Source organism: Monodelphis domestica, chromosome 6 (assembly GCF_027887165.1).
Source record: "Monodelphis domestica isolate mMonDom1 chromosome 6, mMonDom1.pri, whole genome shotgun sequence".
Taxonomy (NCBI): domain Eukaryota; kingdom Metazoa; phylum Chordata; class Mammalia; order Didelphimorphia; family Didelphidae; genus Monodelphis; species Monodelphis domestica.
Genome location: NC_077232.1, coordinates 297,239,385 through 297,254,827, shown reverse-complemented (window position 1 = coordinate 297,254,827; position 15,443 = coordinate 297,239,385). Strand labels below are relative to the sequence as shown.

Below are 15,443 nucleotides of genomic sequence, written 5' to 3'. Positions count from 1 at the left end.
GGATCCTAAACAGGGCAGGGGTGACCCCTCATTTGAGGATAGGGTGGTAGGAATTTACCTGCAGCCTCTGGCTTATCCAGATGCTGCTTAGATGTTGTGCCCCGTCAGTGGATGGCTCCTGTTTCTGTTGGTCTGCTTGGGCTCCAAAGTGCATTTCTAACAGTTGATCTGTGTGGCGATGACAACAATAATCACAAGGACATAGAAGTCCTTACAGTTTGCTGTTCTACAGACTCCTTACAGGATCTTTTGTCCCCATTTCACAGATGGGGAAATTGAGGCTCAGGGCAGTATGGCGAATTCCCACACAGCTCTAAAGGGGTAGATTCATAGGCTTATTCTGGAAGGGTGTTTAGAGGTCATCTCATCCTATCCCCTCATTATACACCTCATTATACAGAGGACGAGGGGAGGCCCAGAGAGAGTTAAGGGACTTGGCTCAGGTTGTATGGAAGGAAGTAATGGAGCTGGGATTTGAATCCCCACACTTCTAATGCCTTGTTGTAGTTCTCTGTGCAGCCTCTTGCCACAATAGAGAAGTATCTTGGCCTTATTTCTCCTTAAATCCTCCCTCTTCAAGGGGTGATTTATTATCTTCAGAGGAACAGCAGTTCATAATGTTCTTTAATAAAAATGTTTAAAAAAAACCCTTACTTTCCATCTTAGAATCAATATGAAGTTAATAATAAAGTTAATTAACTTCTAATTTAAAAGAAGAATATGAAGTATTAGTTCTAAGGCAGAAAGGCGGTAAGGGCTAGGCAATGGGGGTTAAGTGACTTGCCCAGGGTCACTCAGCCTGGAAGTGTCACCTACATACTCCAATAAAAGCATTTTTTAAAAAGCATTACTGCTGCCTTCTGCTGTTGACACCTTCCCAAATATCCCTCTACTTAGTCTCTGCTGTGGAACACTCTTATATAACAGAGACATAACAGGAGAAAGTCTGAGTGACTTAGCCAGTGACAGGTGTGTAGCATCCCCTCCTCCAGACCAGCCTGCCTCTCTGCTTACCATCTCTTGGGGCCAAGCACAGCCTTTTGCATTCCTCAGAGCTTTTTAGGAGTGGAGCCAAGATGGCAACTTAGTAGCAGTGAAAGCCTAAACTGCTCTGAGAATCCTTGCAAACCAATATTAAAAAGAGCCTCAAAATGACAGAAGTTAAGAACCAATAGCGGGACAGAGCGAGGGGGCGGCTCTGGCGAGGGGGCGGTTCTCCTGCTGAATACAACTTCAGTCATAGGCAGAGAGGGAGGTTATTTTCACAAGATAAAGGAACTGGAGACAAAACCACATACAGAGGAGTGCTGGGCAACCACCCCTCCCCTCCCTCCAACTCCTGTGCCTGGTTCAATGACTGGTCATAAGTAAACTTCGGGATCCCAGGATCCTGCCTACACCAACACTAGAGCACCTCAGACCCATTCCCCCCCCATCAAAGGAGGCAGAATCAGCAAGTAGCTTCCAGAATTCCCAATCCACAAGCAAAAAAAGGCTGGAAAAATTAACAGCAAAAGAAACATTTAATCCATGAAAATTTTTAGATTCAAAGAGCAAAGCACAGAAACAACAGGGGATGGTAAGATCCAAGCAACCACATGCAAAACTTTAAAAAAAAAAGAATGGGAATTGGTCTCAAGCTCTGGAAGAACTTAAAAAGGAATTTAAAAATCAAAGATAGGACGAAGAAAAATGGGGGGAAAAATGAAAGTAATACAAAAAGAAAAAGCTTAAAAAGCAAAATTGGTCAACAGGAAAAAGAAGCACAAAAATCCAATGAAGAAAAGAATTCCATAAAAAACAATTTACTTATTTGAAAATGAGACAAAAAAAATCCAAAGAAGAAAAGAGTGCTGAGAAAAGTAGAATGGACAAATTGGAAAAGGAGGATCAAAAGGTCATGGAAGAAATTCAGTCTTTAAAAATTAGAATTGGGCAAATAGAAGCTAATTACTTCAAGAGACATCAGGAAACAATAAAATAAAATCAAAAGAATGAAAAAAATGGAAGAAAATATGAAATATCTTGTTGAACAAAACAACTGGCCTGGAAAATAGATCTAGGAGAGACAATTTGAGAATTATTGGACTACCTGAAAGTCATGACCAAAAAAAAGTCTAGACATCATACTACAGGAAATTATCCAAGTGTAAGGATATCTGCCCTGGTATTCTTGAACAAGAAGGTAAAATAGACATTGAAAGAATCCACAGATCACCTCCTGCAATAAATTTCTAAATGACAACTCCCAGGAATGTGATAGCCTCATTCAAGAACTTCCAGGCCAAGGAGAAAATACTGCAAGTGGCCAGAAAGAAACAATCCAGATATCATAGCGCTCCAGGCCAGATCACATGGGATCTGGCAGCCCAAATTCAAAATTCAGGAGAAGCATGAAAAAGTAAATAAAAAAGAGAAAAAATTTAAGGTCAACTTGTTTTCTTTCTGTATGGAAAGATGATATGTGTAACTCTTAAAAATTGTTATTAATATAGTAGTTCAAAGAAGTATAAATAGACAGGGTGTGGTTATAATCTGTATAGGATGATATGTAAGAAAAATCGGGATGAAAAAGGATTTTACTAAGAGAAATGGGAAGAGAAGTAAAATGGAGTAAATTATATCACAGGTTTGGGGTAGGGTAAAAATTATTACAGTGGAGGGGTGGATGAGGGTGGTAACAGGTAATACTGGAATTCCTCAGAGTCCTTCCTTTCACCTGTGGAGTTTTTATCATCTTCTTTATTTTCTAGGTGCCAGTTTGGGAATGACTAGTGACGGCTTCTTCCAACTGGAAGATTTGCCAAGGTAAGCCCGAATGAGATTCCAACCTTGGGTGCTCATGGGGGTGGGGAATGGAGCAAGCTGTTCTCTCACCCTGCTCCCTCAAGAGCTAGAAGTTGGTAATGTGATGTATTCTACCCATTTTATAGTTGAAGAAACTGAGGTTCGGTAGTTATCTCATTGTCCCAAGCCACCTGGGATATGTGCTTGGTAGTACCTAAGCCCCAGAATCCTGATTGACTCTCAGAATGAGCCATCGCAAGGCTAAGGAGAAGATAGAGGTGCTTGGTTTTGATTTTTCTGTATTAGGGGAAAGGGTAACATCACAGGTCTGGTCAGACATGTGAGAGGTGTCTCGAGGCTTCTCCGGCCCTTCCAGCTCTGCCAAAGTAGAATGACCTTTGGACCAGAAAGGCCTGAACAAGAATGTTGAGGAGGAAGCCAAGACCTGGATAAGCAGGGCAATGGCAGGGCAGCTGTCTGGGATGAGTTAGAGTCCACTGGCCTTGCACAGAGCTACTTTCCGGGACTTGGAAAGGCCAGCAGATGGTCCTGCTCAGACAATGTCAGAGATACTGCACAGATGGTGGTGCCACAGGGTGTGCCTGCCTGGGCATGAAGATGGGCAGATATCCCCCAAAGGGAAAAGAACAAATCTGAAAACGGTGGGCTGGGGAGCTCCTCTTTGACTCTTGGGAAAATTCTCTAATGGCAAGTGGAAGAGAAGGTTAGGGAACCTGTAGAAAAGCTGCCGAGAGCCAGCTCAGAGTCTTTGAACACAAGCCTCACCAGCCCACCTTGTTTCCTTGTGTTGGGGCTCCCTGGCCAGCAACTCAGGGGAACTCCATCTACACAGCTGTGTCAGAGCTTTGCAGAGCACAGCAGGGACCCTCGTGCTGTTCTCACACAGGGAGGTAGACAGGGAATGGGCTGAGAGTCCCGGATCTCAATAAATAGTCTATCAATAAATAGAAATAAAATTGAACAGGGATGGAAGAGGATTGGGACAGGAGGTCTCCCAGCAGGTTGCAAGTGGGGGAAGAGGGAAAGGATGGGAGATTGGGTGGTCTGAGAGGGGAATTCCAGCATTCAGGGCCCTGGGGGGTGGAAGCGAGGGAGCCTGGGCTCCCCCTGACTGCTGGCTGGTGGCTGCTGAGAGGGTTCCTGGGGAAAAGGTTAGAGGGCTGGGCTACCTTCCCAAGGAGTTCCCTTCTTTTGAGTAGAAGCAGAAAGGGAGGGAGATCCTAGAATGGAGTGTCCAGCAGTGGCTGCAGTTCCTGTGGCTCAGAGGGGCAAAGAGAGGAGCCGGGCCATGCTGGAGGGCCCAGGGCAGGCACAAGGGCAGGACACAGGGATTGGGGAGTCCCAGGAAGGCCATGGAGAACCTTCCCAGATCCCTTCTCTCTGAAGATTGCCGACTGAGTCTGCCTCGGGTTGTGATAAGAGGATGGAGGCATCTTTCTGTTGTCCTTTGGAATGGGATTCATTCCTTGTGTCACACTTCTGGGGATTCCATTTGGGGAATGGATGTGAATTCACTGACACTATAGACTACTCATGGCTCTTCACCTTTTTTATTAAAATTTCTCCTGTGCTCTCAAATAGGATGAAGGTTGGGGGATTGGGCCCTAGCTTGGGAGTGGTCTGAAGGGCTGGAGGCCTGAAACCTCTCCCTGCCCCGGATTGCCCTTGTGGTCCTTCTAGTCTCCTCTCCTGCAAACCTAGAAATGGGCGCTCCAAGGGCAGGAGCCGCTTCCTCTTGTCTTTGCGTCTGCCCCAGCTGGTGCCCAGCCAGAATTCCATAAATCCTGGAGAGGCCCGCTTGCATTTCCAGCCCTCCTGCCCCATGGAAACTTGACTCAGATTGTTTTGAAGCGTACATGGGTATGGCGTGTATTCACTCCCCCGTCAGCTTACAGGCTGGCTTGTCTTGTCTACACTGACCCCGACGCTTCCCATCAGGCGCAGTGTGATCGTGGGTGCTGGCTACATTGCTGTGGAGATCGCTGGCATTCTGTCGGCCCTGGGCTCCCAGACATCTCTCATGATTCGACAGGACAAGGTAAGGAATTTTAACAATAAAATGATCATAATAATATCAAGTAATGGTGCAACCAGGTTTCTAACTCCTGGGTTAACTCATTCGAGGTTCCCAGGACTCCCTCCACCCTCATTCTCTGTGTTTGCTGGGCTAGTGTCAGAATGGGGGGGGTGGCTTCCCTGGGGGCATGAGCCTCCTTTCCCCCCTCCCCCCAGGAGGGCTTTGGGCCTGGTTGGGAGGCCGCTTGCTGGTGGGGACGGAGAAGGGGCAGTTCAGGTGGGACTCAGCAGCCCCTCTGCTCTGTGACACGTTAGGCACCACAACCTTCCTCACTCCTTCACTCCTCTGCCCCAAGCTCTGTACTGTGGGCGGGCTGGCCCACACAGATGCCTTTGGACCTGCTTCATCCCCACTGCTTCCAGCAGAGCAGTGTGGTGTGACAGAGGCTGGCCCATGAGAAAAGTTCCAGGCTGAAGAGTGTGTGGAACCGATCACCTCAGCGGGGGAGGGGGCCCAGGCGTTTGGAATTAGGAGGAGGAGGAGAAGACTCTGGCTGGTAGAAGTCCCCACGTCTGTTCCCTTCCCCTTGCCTTGTTTTCTCTGCATTTAATCCTGGCATATCTCAGTTATAGTGACCCAAACTTAATCTATTATCGATGACTAGAGCATGTATAGTTTTCTTTTGGAAGATCAGGTTGATACCAGCTTTGATGTTCTTTAAGATGTTAGTCACTGCCACAAACACCATATCAATTTGGGGCGTGATTTGCCAGAGGTAATTCACATCTAGATAATTCATTGGTATCTATGTCCATCCATTACCATATTGGTTAATGTCCCCAGAACATTGTCTATCATCCCTGCCACTGTATTATAAAGTATACGGTAGCCCCAATAAATGGCAATTATTCCTACCACAGCTGACCACAGTATTGTAACATGTTTCCCATTAGATCTTTTCTAGGCTCTAACTTCCAGGCTCTAACAGTTAAAAATGGTTGTTATCCCCATAAGCTTTGTTTCTGACCAGGATCCTAAGATGGCTAGATCCTCTAAGCTGACAGCCCTAGTACAGCCTCCCTTTCACAATGGCTTTACTTCCTCAATGTTCCAACTGACCCAGAATGGCAGTTGGTGACCGGCTTCTACTTTCCCCACCAGGACTCAAGTGTCTTTGATCCTGTGTGGAAACACCTAGGCAGAGCCAGTGATAATGGCTGCTAGCCGCAGGAGTTACAACTGACAATTAATGACATTTGGTGACAGTTTGTCACTAAAGTTTTTTTTTAAATCAAGTTCTTTTAAGTCTGGGGTGCCATTTGTAATCAAGGGGTTAAGGTCTTTCAGTATAGAGAGAGAAAGAGTGGAGACCCCCCTTCTCAAAGTGGGGTTCAGGGGAGACAGCAGATGTAATGAGTTGGCTCAGAGAGAGGAGAGGGGATTTAAAGATTTTTCTCCCTTCTGCCTCCCCTGCTTAGTTATGGCTGCTCTCCCAAATTTGCTCTTGTCCCTCTTGTTCCCCCCTCCATTACTCAGACCAAAGGGTCTCCACTTGATCTGTTCACTCACACTTGATTCTCAGCTTGGGGAAAAGATAGCTATTTAATGTCAACTTAACTCAATCAGAATAATACAAAGGAAAACCTGGCAGGGAAAGAATGGGAGAGGAAAGTGGGAAAAGGGGGCCCCTGTCTCTATATAAACCTTTCCCCTTCCTCCTTCAGTTTGGGGGGAACTCAGGTCTTGGCAGCCTGAGCCCCCTGAGAGAAAGTCAGGTTGACTCCCTGGGTTTGGCCCCTTGGCCACAGTTCAGACTCGGGGCACCAGGAGCCGAGGTAAAGTCTGACAGAGATTCAAAATGCCTTTTCTCAGGTTTCTCTTCTCTGGGTCCCTTCAATTGGGAAGTGTTGGGGGGAAAGATTTCCAGTCCCAAGCAGGAAAAAGTGGGTAACCCTCAGGAGAAAGTCTTTTTCAACCTTCTCTCTTTGGCTTCTCCCAACTGAGAGACCAACTCCTCTACCAGCCAGTCTTCTCCTCCCAATTCCAAACGCCTGGGCCCCCTCCCCCGCTGAGGTGATCGGTTCCACACACTCTTCAGCCTGGAACTTTTCTCATGGGCCAGCCTCTGTCACAGTGGCCATGGGCCTCGCTATGCCCAGTGGGTGGCACAGGGTGGCACGGACTGCTTTCAGAACTGTGTCATTAAGCACATGACAGAATACAGAGGATCACAAGGCAGGCCCATTCTGGTGAAATGCAGTTAGCAAAGCATTTTTATAATACATATATATTATAAACTATTTTATGTTATGAAGTTATATATTATATTATTTATGTTAAATATATTTCTATTAAGTTATTATGATGTTATGCATATTTTTTTTAAAAGATGGGGACTTGGGTCAGTGACTTTAAGGACCTTCCTAGCTTCCGACTCATGATCCTTGAGCCCAAGGTGGACCCAGACCTCCAGACTCCCTGTCCCACACTGCATGGACCCCCAGGGATTCCCCTGAGCTTCACTGGTTCCTCTTTGCCCTCCCTCTCTTCTGCTGGCAGGTACTTCGATCTTTTGATGCATTGATTAGTTCCAATTGCACCGAAGAGCTGGAGCATGCCGGTGTTGAGGTCCTGAGGTACTCCCAGGTATGGGCAGAGACAAGGGTAACCCATGGGATAGATGGGTCCCAGGCTCCCCAGACCAACCCCTCAGATGCTCTGTCGGGCCTGGGGCATGTTGTATAGGGCTGACTCAGGAGCAGACCCATCCCTGCCTCAGACCCGGGAAGCTTGCCTTTCTGCCTGCCCCAGGAGGATGGGCCTCTGTGCTCCCCGCTGGCCCCTGGGTGGTGTTTTCTGGGTCCCATGCAGGCGAGGGCAGCTTCTTGGTGCCTCGGGGTCCATTGTCCTGAACACACAGCCTGACATGTCTGTGAACTGGGCCCCAAGAGGGCTGGTTAGTGCAGGAGAAACGGACCGGGGTGGGTGGGCCTCTGTAGTGGGGCGCTTCCCAGGCTATAGGCAGCTCAAGGTGGCACTGAGGCTAGGGGATGGCCCCCGGAGTTGGGAAGCCATGGGATCGAATCCAGCCTCACACTGGATCTGAGCTAGGTGACTGCAGGCTTAGCCTCTAAGTTATTTTCTGCTCTGTAAAATGAGGTTAGACTCGAAGGCCTCTAACAGTCCTTCTGGCCCTGAAGCCAGGATCCCAGGGCCCAGAGGTACAGGACTTCTCAGCTCCCCAGGGATCCCATGGAGCTAAAGCTGCCCAATCACTACCAGCCTCACTGGCTCCCTGGAGCTCCCTGTGAAGCTGAAATCATATGCACTGTGCTTGGGGACCACACCAAGACAAAGCTGGCCCCAGAGGGCTCCTATTAGAATGGGGGATAGGGCATCTCTATGGGTCAATACGAAGGGAGAGAAGGAGCTAGCTCCCTGGGGCTTGAGAGGAGGCAACAATCAGGGAAGGCTTCTTGAAGGAGGTGGCATCTTAGTGTGGCCTTGAGGGAAGACAACGCAGTAAGAATGTATCCTGGTTGCTGGGCCTGTGCAGCAAGGCTGAAGAGGCTGTGGATGAGTGTTGGGGAGCCCCCCAGGGCACTGAGCCAGTCAGGGATGGGGTGAGAGCTTAGCACAGGCCTCCTGCCCCACCAGCCCAGACTCTGTGGAAGTCTAAAAAAGATATAAAGGGGAGCCCCAGACCCAGAGTGGATGGAGCACTTTCCACTTAGGGATTCCCCTGAGGACCCAGCCCTGATCTCCAGCTGTTCTAATGCCCGCTTAGTGAGACTGAAGCAGAATCCCCTTCTCTCACCCCGCCAGTTGCACACAGGCCTTGGAGACAATCGATAGACACAACATCCGCATCTCTTATTATAAGAGGGGATACAAACGGGGGTCCCAGCTCCAAGGGATCTGACTAGTCCCCTACAATGCTCTCCGTCCTTCCCAAGAGGGAGCCTTCTGGTCTTCCCACTAACTCACAGCTGCCTCTTTCTATCTGGCTTCCCCAGAAGCTGACTGAGCTACCAGTCTGTGACCGGCCGGAGCGGATTAGATTTCTTTCAGAAGCTGCCTCTGAAAAGGCTTGTGACTGTTAGGTTGAGGTCAGTGAGCTCCGACAAGGCCGCCTTTCCTCCATCCTTCCAGACAGGAAGAGACCAACCTCCTACGGGAAGTCCCTGCTCTAGCAGCTGTCACTTCCCAACTGTTCCTCCTCTGCCTTCTGCCTGCTAAAACCCTCCCCTGGAGCTCCTAGGATGCGCCTTAAAGACAGCCTCTGCCTCTCTCAAATCTCATCCTATCTCTGCCCTCCCATTACAGCCGTCACCGACCTCTTCATCTTCCCCTCCCTCTGTCCTCTCTCTGTGGCCAGGTCAAGGAAGTGAAGAAGACCTCCTCGGGCTTGGAACTGACCGTGGTGACAGCCAGGCCCAGTGGGAAACCCACCTTCTGCACGGTCTCTGACGTGGACTGCCTGCTGTGGGCCATCGGCCGCACCCCAAACATCCAGGGCCTGAACCTGAACAAGCTGGTACGGCTCTTCTGGCCCCCTCTCTGCCTCCCAGAGCGCCCGCTCAGCCTCCTTCCCCTTCCTCCCTCCCGGCGACAGTGGGGCTGGATGCATGCGCTCTCTCCACTCTGTAGCTATGGGAGCCCCAGCAGTGCAGCCACGCAGTGCTTGGCCTCCCTCCAGCCTTCTCCTCCTGTGGGAAAGGCCTCCAGATAGTGCTGCTTTCCCCCGCCAATCGGGGTCCAGGTCTGGCCATCCTCCCTCAGTCCACTCTGATGACTATTATGGTGTCGTGAGGGGTGCTGTGACTTAGTAGCTCAGAGGTCAAGTCCCACTTCTGAGCCAGGCCAGCCGGGAGATTCCCTCTCTAAGGCCGTGCTCTGAGGCTGCACAGACAGGACCAGAGCCTTCTGTAAGAGGGGGGCTGCCGCACCACGTGTGCCTGCACCACTCTGGGGCCAAAAGAGACCAAAACAGACTGTGCCCGGAGCCATGGACACAGCTCCGGGAGAGGGTGCGCAGCGAGCACGGCCAAGCAGGGAAAGCCTGGTGACCCAGTGTTTCGGGGGGACTCGGGCCTGGCGCTTTCCTAAGATAGCCCACCTCTCAGCCCTCCTGAGAGGCAGAGTCCTTTGGGATCCCTGTGTACAGTGAGTGTCCCGGCCTCAGAGTCGGCTCCCTGAGTGCATCCTTTGTGGGTCGTGGTGGCAGGTGCTGGGCGAGATCCTCCCTCACCTCGGGAATGGTTGGCCCTGCGTCTGCTGGCCACTCGCCATGGTGCCTTCTGCCATTGCAGGGCATTCAGACCGATGACAAAGGGCACATCGTGGTCGATGAGTTCCAGAACACCAACAGGAAGGGCATCTACGCTGTTGGGGATGTGTGTGGAAAAGCCCTTCTGACTCCAGGTAGCCTTCCTCCTCCTCTTCCTTCCCTCTCCCCTCCCTCTTGGTCCCCCACCCAGCCCAGGCCCCAGCTGGCTCCAGCCCTGCCATGGCCTCCGGTGGCAGGGGCACTGAGCCTCTTCGGGACTGTTGGTCACAGGGGAAGGACGCCCTGAGAGAGACTCAGTGGGCTGGCTCAGGTTCCTCCTCTGTAAAGCAACAGGCCAGCCTCAGTGTGGTCTTCTGTCCAGATGTTGTCCACTTAGTCACCGGCCTGGCTATGGCCTGTGTTGGTCCTGTCAGGACTGGTCACGCTTGGGGACTGGGCTTGCCCAGGCACATTTCCTAGAAATGTTTTGTTTTTCTTTTCAGTTTGGCAGTGGGCAGGGGGGATGGAGGATGCGGGAGGAAAAGGGATTGAGGAATTTTTCAAACTGTCGCACAGAGAACCTCAAGCCTCAAGACACCTTCAGAAGTGCCTATTTTAGGGAAGACCTCAGCCTGCCTGGGAGGGAGGTGCTGCTAGTCTTCTCATTTCACTGGAGAGAAAACTGAGGCAAACAGGTGCACTTCCTTGGTATAGGGTTCCTAGTTGCAAAGTGTCTGAGGCTGGATTTGAACTTGGGTCTTCTTGATTCCTGACTGGGCCCTCTGTGTACTGTGGTACCACCTAGATGCTGATGGTAGATGATGAAAAAGATATCTCAGCTTAAAGAAAACAGGTTGAAAACCTCCTACTAAGGTGGATGATGGATGGGGAATGTGCTTTGAGCTCAAGTGTGAGGGGCCGACCCCCAGATGCCCAGGCTGCCGTGCAGGGTTCACGACTAGTCCTGGCCTGCTGTCAGCTTTTGTGGCTTTCCTTGGAACCTGCTGACATTTCTGTCATCTGCCCACGGAGTCTGAGAAGATGACTTGAGATTTTCTGAATGAGAAAGACTTGGTTTTCAAGTGGTTGTTTGGGAGAGAGAGTGATGTTAAAGGAATTTTTTGATCAATAGTTTGTTTTTTCTTCATTAACTGGTGCCTGGCAAATACATTGGGAGATTTCCCCAGCTACCCAAAGAGTAGAGCCTTCATTTTACAGTCATTGGTCTGCTGGCCCAGAGGGAAATGGACAGCAAATGCAGGTCCTTGGTGCAGGCATGGAGCTCTGTGGGCTACATGAATTCATTTTTTAATATGATGAATTTGGAAATGCGTGCAAATCTTGAGATTTTTCTTCCCAGCTGCCTTGGTCTTCTGGCCATGCTTTAGAGCTGCTTTAAGATGGGGTCATCATCTCTTCTCTACTTCATCTCCCACCCTGTGAGTCCAACGTCCCCCCTCTTCTCACCCAGGCACACTTTACTCTCCTGTCCATCCCCTGCCCTTTCCTGAGGGATCATCAGGTTCTGGTCTTACAACCCCAATAGTAAGGGTCCCTAAATTCCCCATAATGTGCTCTTCAGAACATTTTGATTTTTTTGTTTTGGCAAAGACTTCCAAGACACAGTCCTATAGTTTGGAAATGTTGCCAGCCTTGATTATGACTAAGAGGGAAGGAAACCTGGACCTGGATTGTGGATTGATTGACTGCTGGTGCACACGTGGCGCGATAGGACTTCATAGGTTCATAGTGTCCACCTCAGCAGACAGCTGCCATAGTTGGCCCTGTAGGAATAGACCCCTGCAGGGCCCTCCCAACCTGTGTATCTGTGGCGGTGAGCACAGATTCCCTCCACTGCCTGGGGGATGAGTTAACTGAGGAGTTAAACCTCAAGAATATATCCTGCCCTAATGCCCATTTGTATTTCCAGTTGCAATCGCTGCTGGAAGGAAACTTGCCCACAGACTTTTTGAATGCAAATTGGACTCCAAACTAGACTATGAAAACATCCCAACTGTTGTCTTCAGCCACCCACCAATTGGCACAGTGGGACTCACGGAAGGTAGGAGCCTGTGAATCTTAAAAACTACTCAGACTATACTTTAGAAGATTTTATTTAGCTATTCCCTTATTGTAACAATGGAGATACTTGGTCTAACAAGAATCAGCAATGTATTGGGAACTTTTAAAATTACTCCACCCTAATTAGACATACTTTAGGGGAAGATAATGTTGTAAACTCCTGATTGAACAATGAAGGTACTTAACTCATAACTTATAGTGAAGCTAGAACCTTAAGCTAGGTCTATTTTTAGATCTAATACAAAAAGGTTTAAGTACCTATAAAGGTTAAATTAATCACAAAAAGGTCAAGTAACTAACAAAAGGTGAACTTAACAAAGAAGTGTGAAGTACTCAGAAGATATAATCTAACCAGAGAAGGTGAGAACTAAAGAGTGGTGAGAACTAAGAATGGGCAGTCCTGGAAAAAAGCGTCTACTGTGATTGGTAGACGTGAAAATTTAGGGGAGGTGACATAAGAGAAAATTTCTTTAAAAGGAAGGGTAAAAAGTCAGTTCAGACAATTCAGTTCAGAGTGGAGATTCTGAACTGAGTTCAGGAGATTGAGTTCAGTGCAGGACTGGAACCCAGCTTGAAGATGGTCTCCTGGTGAGTGGTAAGACTGACTCTCTTACCCTTAGGCTCAGGGTGGCCAAGGTCTTTAACTACTGCCTGGCTCAGAGCAATTTAAATTTCTCTCTCCCTCTCTCCCTCTCTCTTCCTTCTATCTATATTAATTAAAATCACCATAATTTCCAGACTGACGTGGGAATTTTATTTCATGACCATTTAAATCTAGATTTCAAGTCAAAACACTAAAATTATCTTTACAAGCCTGGGTTGCCATATTGTGGGTCTTCCTTGCTTCAATTGTCTCTTGGGGTACAAGGAGTGGTGTTTGGGCTGCAAAACAAGGCTTACCTTCGGGCTGTGCTTGAGTCTTCTCCCTCTCTTGTGCCCCAGAAGTGCCAGCCCTGCTACCCATCAGGCTTTCTGAAAGGAAGCACAGGCTGGTGAATTTGTTGATGGAAGCTGTTGTTAATGTGCATTTCAGATGAAGCCATTTCTAAATATGGGAAAGAAAATGTGAAGATCTACCTGACTTCCTTTACCCCTATGTACCACGCGGTGACAAGAAGGAAAACCAAGTGTGTGATGAAGCTAGTATGTGCCCAAAAGGAAGAGAAGGTAAGCCATGCCTCTCCATAGGAAAAAGCCAGAGTGGCCTCCCAGGCTTTTGTTTGGAGTGGGAAGAAACTAGGGTTTCCTGAGGGAAAAAGGTTGGAGCCAATTGCCAGGTGGTCTCTGGCTATTTTATTTCCTGCTTGTTAATTATCTTTTAGTTTCATTTTTCTCAAGACTGTTACTTGCAAAAAGTATTATGATAGTAATAATAACTGCTAACAATTATATTTGCAAAGTACCTTACAAGTGTTATCTCACCATTAGAGATCATACTCTGAAATATCCTTTTTAAAAATTACATTTTATTTTCCCATTAGTGAAATTTACATTTGCTTTCTTTTCTGTCTCCCAGGGTGGGGGTGGGGTGGAGGGGAGGAGGGAGCCACGATCCTTGTAGCAAGTCAGCACAGCAAAACAAATTCCCATATTGTGTCCAGAAATGTGTATTTCATTTGGCATGTGAGATCTCTTTTCCCAGGGAGCTTTGTTAGAAATGTGGATGAGAGGGATGGTACCTCCTGAAGTCACTCCTGCTGGTAGTAGGGGGTGTCTGGGGATAGACAGCACGTGGGAAGAGCTGAATTCAGGGCCAGTAGACCTCTGCTTCTTCCTCACCAGGAGCCTGGAGGGGAGTCATTTCCTTCTGGAAAGTTTCCATTTCTCCCTCTGTCCAGTGAAGGGGTGGGGGAATGGACAGATCTCTGAGGTGCCCTCAGGCTTGAGGGTTTTACTGTCTCAGTTACTGGTTTGTGTTGAGGGGCGGGCAGGTTTTTTCATGGCTAAGCTTTTATACTCTCTTGTGAGCAGATGTTTAATGAGCTCTGCCACCATAAACAAGTCACAGGCCAGAGTCACAGAGTATCATAGCTGAAAGTCACCTCTAAGCCACCCTGTGCCCAAACAAGAACACCCTAGATCAGCCTCCCAAAATGGAGTCAGCCTGCCTCTGCTTGAAGTCTCCCATGGACGGAGACTCCCCTGCTTTCCAGAAGAGCCATTCATATCCCCTTTAGAAGAGGTGGGATTCCTTGGAAATGTTTTCTCAAGGTTAAATCTGGATCTTTGATCTCCCCCTCTTACTCAGCCCTGGAGCCTCAGTTCCCCCATCATTTGAATAAAGGACTTTATAAGTTGCTGTTTTTTAAGCCCTCACCCTCCGTCTTAGAATTGATAGGAAGTATTGGTTCCAAGGTCCAGAACAGCAGTAAGGGCTAGGCAATTAGTTACACAGTTGGGGTCATACAGCTGGGAAGTGTTTGAGGCCAGATTTGAACCAGGCCTGGCTCTCTTTCCACTGAGCCATCTGGCGGCCCCAACTTTGTAAGTCTTTATGTTGGGCCCTCTAGGGGCTGTCTCATGGTAGATGATGCCCACTCCAGCTGCTCCCTAAACTCCAGTGATTTCTGCCTTCTCCAGGTGGTGGGTATCCACATGCAAGGAATTGGGTGTGATGAGATGCTTCAAGGCTTTGCAGTGGCTGTGAAAATGGGGGCCACAAAGGCTGACTTTGACAACACCGTGGCCATCCACCCAACCTCTGCTGAAGAGCTGGTCACACTCCGCTGAAAGAGGAAGAATCTTGGGGACCACTGCCAGAGGCCAGACACCTCTTTTCTTGTACCTATTTTGTAGACTGTTAATTTTAGTCAAGTTCTGTTATGGTCAAAACACTTTTCAGTAAATAGTAGATACAATTTCTGTAACTGGATGTTTGTGTTTGTTCTTCCATCCCCTCTCACTGTCCCAGTTTTTCACGCTTTGATACCCTTCTTCTCTCAATCTCATCATAGTTGGGAAATCAGCTCAATATGAAATCCTTCCAAAGTCTTCACTCTTATGGAAGCACAGAGGGTTTATTACTTGGGAGATAATTTTGTCTGATATCTTCCCTCAGTTTACAGAAGAGCAAAATGAGACCCAGAGACAATAAATCCATCTAAGGTCACACTAGCTATGTAAGTGACAGCAAGAATTGGGTTTCAAGCCCAAGTCCTCTGAATTTAAGTCTAGTCCCTTGTTACTACTGAAAGGCCTCAGGACCGTTTTTCATTTCTTTTAACATTTGGGTTAAAAATGTGCACATATTGAGAGAGAGAGATGCCT

General features: G+C 48.4%; 1 protein-coding gene across 2 annotated transcripts in view; it reads left to right on the top strand.

Annotated features, from left to right (window-relative positions):
* Window positions 1-15,043, top strand: part of GSR (glutathione-disulfide reductase) — a 28,396-nt gene extending 13,353 nt beyond the window's left edge. For both annotated transcript variants that reach the window (XM_007495575.3, XM_007495574.3), the window contains exons 6-13: window positions 2,754-2,808; window positions 4,747-4,846; window positions 7,385-7,471; window positions 9,204-9,362; window positions 10,138-10,249; window positions 12,025-12,156; window positions 13,210-13,343; window positions 14,757-15,043. In XM_007495575.3, coding sequence (XP_007495637.1) covers window positions 2,754-2,808; window positions 4,747-4,846; window positions 7,385-7,471; window positions 9,204-9,362; window positions 10,138-10,249; window positions 12,025-12,156; window positions 13,210-13,343; window positions 14,757-14,906 — 929 coding nt within the window. In that variant the 3' untranslated portion in view covers window positions 14,907-15,043. The remainder of the gene's footprint in view (window positions 1-2,753; window positions 2,809-4,746; window positions 4,847-7,384; window positions 7,472-9,203; window positions 9,363-10,137; window positions 10,250-12,024; window positions 12,157-13,209; window positions 13,344-14,756) is intronic.
* The last annotated feature ends 400 nt before the right edge of the window (window positions 15,044-15,443 follow it).